Source organism: Semicossyphus pulcher, unplaced genomic scaffold (genome assembly GCF_022749685.1).
Source record: "Semicossyphus pulcher isolate SPU_LCO1_2020_fin unplaced genomic scaffold, fSemPul1.0.p SCAF_15, whole genome shotgun sequence".
NCBI lineage: Eukaryota > Metazoa > Chordata > Actinopteri > Labriformes > Labridae > Semicossyphus > Semicossyphus pulcher.
The window spans coordinates 13,681,842-13,693,190 of NW_027211659.1; the positions used below are offsets into that span (position 1 = coordinate 13,681,842).

Here is an 11,349-nt window from a genome sequence, read left to right on the forward strand (position 1 = left end):
TGTGAGAAACTTGTGTGACCCTTACAGACACGGTGGAATAGAGAAGTTACTGATTCACACAGTTTGATTGAAGGGCTTTGGTTTTGTAACATAACATCAACATTGACTACGGTCGTTGAGAGTCCCTGTTTGCCTCTCACAGAGCGATCATCATTTGCACATGTGCGTCATAGTGCTGTCATCTCAGGAAAGAAGGATGTACTGTTTTAATACCTCACATCGGTCTTGGTCTCAAGACCACTTCTTGTTCTCAGCTTCATCTCGGACTTGATTGCACTTCTCGTCTCGTCTCAGTCTTAGGCAAAGAGGGGCTTTATTCCGAGACCAGTTAAGATCACAGTTACAGGGATATAACTAAATCACATGTGCATTGTGGGATTTATTTCACCGTAACTATGATTGCATATAAAACATTCTGACTCTTTTTTTACTTTGACATTTTCGTATCTACAATTAGTGTTTTTTGTGGTTGCTTGTGTGTGTGTGTCATGAAGTGTGTGATTGCACTGGTCTCGTCTTGGTCATGACTCGGCCTCAGTCCCTCACAGTCATGCAGTACACTACCCTGGTTAAGTACTCTGTTGGCAACAAATATTCATTGTGTCTAAATATGTCATTTTCACCGTCTAACAGAATACAACATCTCAAAATGTGCCCTTAGTGTGCCTGCAGACCTGGTATCAACCTCAGTGTAAGGCTGCAGAGGTAGGCCTCGTCTTTATACACATCTTAAATGCCTTACATCTGTTATCATCTGATAAATCCAGCTCCGACACAAACACACTGCATGCAGCAAAGAGAAATGCGCTTTCCAATGGAACATTTCAAAATAAAAGTGTACTATGTAGGATCACGCAAAATGCTGATACTGGAGTGTAAATCATAGGATACATTTTACTGTTATTGTATTTGGTAAGTGGTGCAGTTTGACTCAACTATGCACTTTAGCGGATGATATTGTTCATTGCTCAATTGTTCTTTGTACCGGATATATTAGTTTAGAGCAGGGGTCTCCAACAGGATGTCGCGAGCTAGCTGGTTTTTAGTAGCCACTTCAATTCAATCATATACACAGATGTCCCTACCCCTCTGATACAAACTAATAGGATAGGCCTATCAGCTGTCAATAAAAATGGTGCTGCTCCTGGTAAGTTTGTCAACATTGGAACCGATCACAGCAATGTTGCAGCAACCTCCATCGACAGGTCGGGTCAGTTACGCTGCATGCTAGTTGAGCTAAAGTGAGGAGTTCGGTGCTATTAGCCTGTTTAGGCAGATTTATGATGGACAGTGAAGGTGGGCACGCCAAGAAAAAGCAGAAAACATACTATGTCCACGGGGAGTGGGAAAGCAAGTTATTGTTCACAAATGTGAAGAACAAGTGTGTGTGCCTCGTCTGCGGTACCAGCGTTTCAGTCGACAAAAGAATCAACATGGGGCGCCACCAGCAATAACAGCGATGTAATGAAAGTAGCTCTTGGCAGCTTTCATTTTTTCAGAGTAGCTCTCAGCTCTCTAAAAATCATCATCATGTATACTTCAATACATCCTAACCCTTTTCTTCTGCAGCAAGTGCTTTAAAAAAAGTTCCTGTATGGTGTCACGATTTCAAAACAGTTCCTTCTATAAACTATAGCACAAACTATTCAGAGGAAAACATATACACAAGATATACTGTTGGTTAAAAGGAATAACCGATGAACAACATTGGAACAACAGAAACTTACTGATAACTACCAGGAAACAACAAATAAAAATAATAAACATAGATTTGAGGTTAACACAACAAGGTCAACCTGCTGTGTCTAACCTCTAAAGAGGAATGCATCAATCTGTTCCCAACTCATTGCACACAACTCGAGATATGAGCTGCCACTTTGAAGCTTCAAATAGGCCCACTTCAATTTATCTGCAACCTGTCGGCATCATGACCTCGTCCTGACTAACCTAAAATGGATTCGTGCGTTTCCCTCGACTCTCGCTGGAACACCATGTCAACACGTTAGTTTGGTATTTGCTGTTCACCTTATATACAGCAGTGTGAGCGTTAAGTGATGACTGACCTCCGCCTCGGGCCTCCTGACTCACCTACATGTATAGAAAAGAGTGACGCAGTGTCAAACAGAGGCTCAGCTTGAATATTTAATGCACATTAGTGATTAAAACTTAACGTCGTTGACCTCAGAATGCTTCCTTGTACTTCAGTGAGGTTAGGGATGCTTTGCGACAGCTTGTAGTCGATTGCTTCATGGCTTCCACATCAAAGCCAATTGAGTCAACCAAGGGTAAAACATTTTCCATAATTGAGTATCATTGTGATTGATAAACAAAAGCATATTTGACCTGCACAGAAACGTGGCCAACGTTCTCACCAGGTTTCAGCTGTTAGCTACAAGCAGGAAAAAGTAGACAAGTCGACCTTTACAAACAAAATCAGCATGGTAGGTGTTTGATTTGCGGATGGGGGTCAAAGGTTAGGTTCACTTTTTTTTTTATTCTGTCGCGTTAAAAATGTTATGAACAAATATATCAGTTGAATGTTTTGTATTACCAAAATGTAATGGCACAAATAGCACAGCACATGGTTCTATTTGTTCAGTATAACTCAGGAGACATCCAGGAATCAGAGTCCTTGTAAAATCTTGTTCCCATACATCCAGAGAGATATTGGTGATGTAATAATTTCCTCTCTCTATAATAACTGTAGAGCTCTAGCATTAGATCATTAGGTCTGTAGCCTATGTGTGGGCATGTGAGTGTTGTTAGAAAACAAACAATTACTTGTTAAACTTGTCTCTCTTGAGATTAATAGACTATGGTTGTCATACTACAGCTCAGTTTTAATCAATCTTCTCCTGTGATGCTGAAACCCACAGGCCTACAACTGAGCTGCAGGCCTCTAACTATGGCGACCAGGGCGACTAAAGCGGAGTAAGTCAGTTAGTAAGCTTGAAATAGCAAGTTCTTTCACCTTAATCATACAGTACATGCACAGAGAGTTATCACCTGTCAGTATCTCCTAAGGGAGCCACACACTCACAGCTCCTAAGTGCTCACAACTAATGCTCACCGCTGCCTCTTACTGACTACAGGACCAGGATTAGATCTCTGTCTGCAGGGCGTTGGCAAAATAGCTGGTGATGAGGAGCTGTTAACATAGTTCTCTGGATTAAATTCTGTTGTTTTTTTGTTTTTTTTACGTCCAAGCTGCTCTATGTGTGTGTGTGCAGTAAGGATTGAAAGCAAACAGAACAGTGTACTCACTAATTGACAGCAATCTAATAAAGATGTTGACAGTCATGCGAGCAGGAAGTCGTCAAAGATGGAGTGTGGGCTAATAATTGCTGCCATGCCCATTAACTTGTGTAATATATTGTAGCCCATTATTTGCACTCTAGTCTTTGTCTATACGAACAAGAGGAAATCAATCACTTTTTTCCACACAGGCATCCCAGCACAGTTAGTTCCAAAATATAACTAAGAAAATCTGATACAATGTGAATTTAAAAGGATACAGGATATTGAAAGGGAGGGAAACCCTTAGCACAGCTCTTCATATTGAAGGAGTTTCAATAATTTGACTGAAACAAAGAAAGGAACCCAAAATATTTTCTTGTAGCCCACTTTTAACGATAGCTTTACAGCTAGATAGACATGCATACTTAAAACACCCAACTTCAACTTTTTTCACACTTTCGTAAATCATTCACAAATAAAAACGAACTTTAAGTCAATTTTAGCTCAATTTCTTCAGAATAAAAGCACTCAAATTCAATTTAACAGATTATGTTAACTCACCATCAGTTTTCCATCCCCGACAGGTGAACAATAAGAGCAGCTTTGAACAACAAAAAGAGTTTCTGCGTGAATAAAACGTCGCTTAAAGTAAATCTGTTCGTCCGTTCAAAGTTTTTGTCGCATTTCCCAGCGCAGAACTGCTAATTTCCACGATATCGACGTTAAAACCATAGAAGAAGAAGAAGAAGAAGAGAGCACGGTCGTTCGTTCATCCGCCCCTCCGCGCGCCAGTCAGAGCACTGTGCTGTGCTGCTTCCGGATGTTCCTGGGTACCAAGTGGGGGCAGAGATGCCAGAATGGCTGTGGAGGTAATATTGTGGTGGACATTTCCGTGCGTAATTGTCGGGAATACAGATGTTTGTAATCCGGCGTGAATCAGAAGATAAAAGCTAAAGCCACAACTATGGATCAGTTTGTGTCCTAAATGTGTGTGTGGAAGAGGAGGGGGGTCAGTTAGGGCAGAGTTTGCAGGAGCCCTTATTAGTCTCATTAGAGGAGTTGAATCATTACACGAACTGGCAGATTGCCTGCAGTTAGTGAGAAACAACACATCAAACTAAAGCCCGAGCATCTGTTACTGCCGTTTATGTTTCGGATGTGGGGAATAATTTATTTTGTAAAGTTGGGTGAGTGACCTGAGTGTGGGCCAAGATACAGTGTTAGTCTGACGCCACCTGTTGGATACACACAGCATTGTCAAACACACACAAACATATTTCTATTATTCGGTCTACATTACCGCATTACTGTAGCCTACTATCTTGTTATTGTCCGTCTGTCTGTCTGTGTATCTATCTATCACATACAAACACATAAGTAGAAAAAAAGCTTGTAACAAATATTTAGACAGTTATAAATATGTATTAACATATACATAAGACATAAGACAAATACAATTGTTACATTTATTTATATTGTTGAATTTATGACCGTGTCAAGTCTAGAAACAAGACATCATGACAAGAAAGCACTTAATGTATCTCTGTAAGTATAAAAAAACCGCTTCATAAATAGATTATAACAAACTGTAAGGTAGTCAGTATATTTAGACATTTAGAATGAATATAAACATTATATTATTATTTAGAATGAATATAAACATTATATTATTATTTTATATATTATTGTATAACTACATTATTATATTTAAATTATGGCCGTTATAAGCAACGTTTTAAAGACTTTAAAACAAAATGATTTATCCATATCATTCTCAGGTTTAGACTTTGACGTATAACTCTTCACTGCCTGCTTGTGTCTTAATTCCATATGTTTACATGCGGAAGGGTATGCTTACATACGCACACAAATATCTATCTGCTGTAATATCTTATGATTCTGCTGTGCTGGCCACTGATTTCTCTGCAAGGTGAACCAACTTTATACTGCAGGAACCTCTAACCCAATTTTTTTTATCAAATTTCACAACATTTTTCACAATCCGAGCTTGAGAAACAGTCCCCTTTTTTTCTCACTGTACAGAATATCTCGACTGTATGTTCATAAATCCGCCACTAAACAAAGAGGTCTTTTAAAATTCAGATTCAAAGGGCAATCCTTAAAGCCTTTAATTCCCAATTTCCATGCATGCCTTTTGGCATATTTTGGCACCAACATGTTTCTGTGAAGGCAAACGCATCTGTATGATGCAAAGAGTGGGCTTTAGGTTGCAAGAATCCAGTATTTATAAAGCTATTCATTAATCACTTCATTAATGACTTAGTAGTTAAGTAAGCCCTTATTATTTCATGATTACTTTACCATTGCTTTGCCTTTAACTTACGCACGAAACTTGTTCCTTAACCATGATGTAGGCTACCACTTTACCTGGGGGTGCCAGTCTTTTCTCTTGTCATCATTGGCTATAGTCCTAATTAATTATGTAGAACTTATCATTAAACAATTAAAAAGTTGTTCCTTTTTTATTCCTCATTACATTCTTACGAACTAGTCACGTTTTTGCGCAGCATGAAGTTAAGTTAGTTCCCCTCCTGCAGTAACTCCACCCCTTGAAATTTAGATTTCCTGCGTTTTGGTGAGATTTTACAAAGAAAAACACACACAAAAACTGTTTGTCTACCTCTCTCGCCTCAGTTTGATATTTGTTGCAGCAAAGAGGTTTTTACCTCGATCTTTATACGTTGGTTAGGTCAATAACACTGCCTGCAGAGTAATGCGTCTCAATCTCACGCTAAGGGCCATCCCAAGTCCCATTGAATGCAAACACACGGGACCTTAATATTCATGTGGTAAGCTTTAAACCAACTGTACTCCCTGCCCCCGGTGAGAGTGAGAGAGAGAGAGAGAGAGAGAGAAGAGAGAGAGTGAGACTGAAGAAAAGACAGAAAAGGAACAAATGGCGGTTTGATGATGAACTCTGTTATTTCTTTGTATAACTCTCAGATTTATCAGTGTGTGTGCGAAACTGCAGCTTTGGGTCTTTCTGTCAACTGTGACAAACAGTTGTCTCATGTGAACAAGCAGGCATCATTAGATCTGCGTATTTTACGGACGCTTGCGGTTCCGACGCGCAATTTGGTTAAAAGCGTAAATTACGCACAGCTAAATTAGATATGTGATAACGCCACAGCAATTTAGCTAATCGTCAAGTCAAGTAAAAGGAAAGGAGCATATGCCCTGTGTTTGGTCAGTGTGAAAAAGAGTTGGCGATGCTGTGATGCTGAGGAGGGACGGAGCTGACAGGATCTCCTGCTAAATTTGACCTCTAAATTTTGGGACTTTGACCGACCGAGGGCGCTGTTGAGATATTTAAAGGATTTAGAGAAGTAAAAATTCCCAGACTTTTCCCAAACTTCTTCTCACAGAGTCACAGCGCAGATATGTGAGAGTTCAACAGTGAGGAGAGGTGGACGGAGAGGAAGCAGATCAGCGATCAGCAGGTGCTCAAGATGGCCCACGGAGAAGTAGGTCTACAGTGATGCTATTGTGTTGAACAACAGATAGATTTGTTCGTGTTGATGCACTTTAAGGCTTCTGCTGTGTGTTGTTTTTCTTTGCAGCTTAACGATGAAGAAGAGTCAACTTTAATTCCTGCGCGCAAAGCTGAGGGAAAGCAAAGACATACAATGATGTCTGCGTCTTTTAATTTTATTAATTCCATTATAGGATCTGGAATTATCGGTAAATACACTTCTTTGTTCAGTAATACTGCGAAAATATCTTTAAATTTGTGTGTTAACTATGAGATGAATCAGTTACATTTCCAAGTGAAACTCTGACACGCTTCAGATTATTGAAGCTCTTTCAGTCGTAAACTCGCCATATCATATGACCAGCGCCTGTTGTCCCCATTCACCCCTGTAGCGTGCTCCACCTCAGAAATGTCCTGAGTCATTATCAGAAAGGGCAAAACACAGCATGGGACCAGCAGCATTTTTAACGCTTAATAATGACTGTATCAGCAGCGCTTTTAGGGTTATTGTTTGCATGAAAACTATTTGAGTTAAAGGTTTTTAATATTTTGTCCATTTAGTTTGCAAAAAGTGAAATAGTCTGGTAAACATCCCATTCTTTGTTCCACTCAGTTATAACGCACTCTGCAGTAATAAATAGCTTGTTATTTATCTGGGGGGCATTTGCAGAAAGAAGCATAAACATGTCCTAACTTTGCCTTTTGCCTTTGTTCATTCTCTCGCCTTTTAAGGAATTCTGTAACAGCAACTATGTGTCTGCACAATCTTAATTTCACTGTATATTTCTGACCAGGTTTACCGTACGCGTTGAACCAAGCGGGGCTGCCCTTTGGCCTCCTGCTTTTGATACTTGTTGGGTTCATCACAGGTGAATAGATCAAGTCAGGTGTCAGTATAAAAATGTAGATTGGAATTTATGAAACAAACACAATGATAACATTATGTTTGCAATTCATGGCAGATTACACAATCATCTTACTAATCAAAGGAGGAAACCTGTCAGGGACAAACAGCTATCAAGCACTGGTGCAGAGCACCTTCGGTTTCCCTGGATTTCTGATTTTATCTGCACTGCAGTTCCTTTATCCTTTCATTGGTAAGTTTATTAAAGTGTGTTGAATATTACGCCACGTTATAGCATGTGTTTTTTGCCAGTGTGATCTCACAAAAACTTTGAATCTGTCTATTATATTATAGTTTTGCTGTGTAGTGAATAAGTAATCAAATGACCTCTATCTTCATCCTCAGCCATGATAAGCTACAACATCACAACCGGTGATACACTGACCAAAGTATTTCAGAGAATACCTGGAGGTATACTGCATATTCCTCTTAAAGTAAAACAAATACATATAAGTGCATGTTGACTATTGTAATGCTTGAAATGATTGACGGCATGTTTCTGTTGCATTTGCAGTGGGTCCAGGTCACATCCTTGCAGAGCGTCACTTTGTGATCCTGCTGTCCACCCTCGTGTTCACGCTGCCTCTCTCGCTGTATCGAAACGTGGAGAAGCTTGGGAAGGTAAATCTGGGAGTTACACATGGTCAGTGTCATTCAGTGATTTTAAAGCTTCCTGTAAAACATCTGCATGTGTCGCCAGGTGTCCCTCTTGTCTATGCTGCTGACGCTTACCATCCTCATCATTGCGATCATCAGAGCAGCTACCTTTGGACCTCAAATGTATATGAAACGTTCTTTTTAAAGTATTTCCCACTAAGATGTTATCATAAAGACATAATCATATGTTTCTGTGCTCCTTGATGGCTGAAAATTATTTGTTTTCTTTCTAGCGTTCCTACACAGAATGCATGGGCCTTTGCAAAGTGGAATGCAATCCAGGCTGTTGGTCTCATATCTTTTGGTGAGTGTGTCTGCGTGGTGCTGGTGCTGATGATTGAGAAGCCTAAAATGTAGTAGTATGTTGTTGGGAGACACAAATAAGAACAATGATGGCTGGTATACACATTTAAATGATAGAAAAACATTAAAACAAAGACAGATTGTACACAAAACACTGACAACAAGATAGAAGGGTCTCCACTTACTCCTGAAGAGTAAGTGGAGACCAAAATGAAGCTAAAAGACCCTTGAACATTAGCCCTACATTATTAGCTAGCTAAATAATGTTGCTAACATGTTAGCCATTACAACTTTATTTAAAGGCTCTGGAAATTAGGCTTGAAAGTAAAAATGCAAATTTAAAAGTTGAGAGTCTTATTTAGCATCCACATAAATCTGAGAGAAAATAAATATTCATAACTATAAAAAGTAGTTATAGTTCAAAACCAGCTCATTTTGCTGTTTCATGCCTGTGTGGGCGTTTGGCAGATCTGGTTTTAATTGACATCTGCCTGAAACAAAGGTGCATGTGTCAGTCAGCGTAGTGCAGCCCTAAACGTTACCTTTGAGTAGCCCTGTCATCTGAACATTATAGATTTTAAACTGGTCGCTGAATGGTGAGCAGCAAAAGGCTTTGCTATGCAACTGGTAGCAGTTAGCATACACATGCAACGTTAGCCTATTTATACTTAAAGCTATGGATGGAAGCTATGGTTGATTCTCAACACCTACCGCTGTCAATAATCACTGTTGGACGACGCCAATCAAAATATTATAGCGCAATTTCTTAAGAAATATCTGTGCTTAACCACGCCCCAACAAAACCCAATTTCTGAAAGGCTTTCTGAAATGTCAAATATTTATTTAATTTTTAATACGATTAGAAGCGTATTATCATTCGCATAAGACCCCAAATTACACAATTAGAATGCTATTGTGCATTTGGGTTAGCAGTGGCTTTAGTTGAGGAAATGTCAGGGCTGCACATCTGTCAGTTTGTTTTGGATTTGTTCCGCCCCCTAGTGGCGGCTTTTATATAAAGTCAGCTTTAATATTAAGTCATTAGACTGATCCTATCAAAGAGCTGAAGCCATGATCTTTAATCCACAGTCTTTGCCTACACAGAGACTGAGACTATTAATCTAGTTGGCACGCTATCTGCATATTTTTTAGCCTTTGCTAAATCGTTGCACAACTTCTACAAGAATTTCTGTTGTAATAAAAGTCTGCAGTAAGACTAGGGACTACTCCTGTCCTCCAAGGCCTTTGGATACTTTGTGCTATAATTATATGAATCAAGTGGCTTGAGGATAATAGCTACTGCTACAAAGGAGGTCATTTAGATGGGGCTGTGGCCATGTTGTGAAGCCTGAAATAAGACAGTCTCTCGGTCTAATCACATGCATTCTGCAGCAAGGGAAGACACCCTGTTTGTTCATACAAGGTGAAAGAAAACGACAAATAAAACATACTCAAACTGTGATTTTATGTTTTAATGTAACTTTGGTGTTTTCCCTGCAGCCTTTATCTGCCACCACAACAGCTTCATTATCTACGGTTCTCTGGAGAAGCCCACGGTCTCTAACTGGTCCCGTGTCACCCACGCGTCTGTAGGCTCCGCGGTACTATTCAGTGCTGCATTTGCTGTCGCCGGCTACATCACCTTCACTGGCTACACACAAGGTACCAGTATGAGAGTTGTTGAACTACATGCCTCTACTTTTTAATATCACAAAAGTGTCATTATTTTTATTTCCATTTTTCAGGGGACATCTTCGAGAACTACTGCAGAGATGATAATCTGGCGACATTCGGTCGCTTCTGTTTCGGCTTCAGTATAATAGCCACATTTCCACTGGAGTGTTTTGTTACACGAGAGGTAAGGGATACTTTTTCATGCACCAACCTAAGAATTAACAGTTAAACGTTTACATATGTGAGGGGAAAGTGGTATTTTGAGGGCTTCTGAGGCGTTGTAGCAAAAAGGAAGCTTGGCAATTTATGCCCAATTTGAGATGATAGCTTGTCACTTTCTCCTAGATTTGTTTGCAGAAAACGTGCAGAAGGGATATTTCATTTTTCTACTCTTGTCTGTCTTCACAGGTGGTAACCAATGTCTTTTGCAGAAGGGATCTCACAAAAATGGAGCATGTGCTCATAACGTCCCTCATAGTTCTCGCTTGCACGTCGATGTCTCTGCCCTACGACTGCCTGGGAGTTGTCTTGGAGCTCAATGTAAGCCATATCTACCTATCTCCATTTAATGTTAGCTTATATGAGTAGTTTAATGGCGTTCTCTTCTACCATTCAGGGCATTCTGAGCGCCACACCTCTCATCTTCATCATCCCATCTGCGTGTTTCCTCAAGCTCACCCCCGGCAGCATGCTCCAGTGTGAAAACTTGTTACCAATCATGTTGATAATAATGGGCTTGTTCGTCATGATCATCGGTTTGATCATGATCGGCTTTTACCCTCAAGACTGTTCGCACGGTGTGGAGATGTTCTACTGTGCAGAGGCCAATTTTTCCAGCACTGCACCACCTGGATGACACAACAACCCACCACATTTGTCTTAATTTTTTAAACACTTACACTCTATGGGAAAAATGTATGTTATAACTTGTATTGTTGTTTCATATGGTGTAATGTCTTTTGTAAATAATAGTCTGTCTTGATATGTATTATACTGTATTATCTCTATCAAGCAGAAGGGGGATTGGTCGTTTCCCTCCACGGCCACCAGATGTCACTGTAGACAAATAAAGCTTGTATTA

General features: G+C 39.9%; 1 protein-coding gene across 1 annotated transcript; it reads left to right on the plus strand.

Annotated features, from left to right (window-relative positions):
- The first annotated feature begins 6,671 nt into the window (after positions 1 to 6,671).
- On the plus strand, positions 6,672 to 11,316 carry slc38a11 (solute carrier family 38 member 11). The gene is made up of 12 exons (XM_069663671.1): positions 6,672 to 6,722; positions 6,819 to 6,939; positions 7,525 to 7,599; positions 7,693 to 7,827; positions 7,980 to 8,045; positions 8,149 to 8,255; positions 8,335 to 8,414; positions 8,525 to 8,595; positions 10,095 to 10,256; positions 10,340 to 10,452; positions 10,677 to 10,808; positions 10,885 to 11,316. Exons 1-12 carry the CDS (start codon positions 6,708 to 6,710, stop codon positions 11,122 to 11,124), a joined length of 1,317 nt encoding a protein of 438 aa, XP_069519772.1. The 5' UTR covers positions 6,672 to 6,707; the 3' UTR covers positions 11,125 to 11,316.
- The last annotated feature ends 33 nt before the right edge of the window (positions 11,317 to 11,349 follow it).

Excerpts from the sequence above, each read along its gene's own strand:
- slc38a11 (XM_069663671.1), top strand. Across the intron at positions 6,940-7,524 it reads TATAGGATCTGGAATTATCG|GTTTACCGTACGCGTTGAAC; the intron begins GTAAATACACTT and ends ATTTCTGACCAG. Across the intron at positions 8,046-8,148 it reads ATTTCAGAGAATACCTGGAG|TGGGTCCAGGTCACATCCTT; the intron begins GTATACTGCATA and ends TTGCATTTGCAG.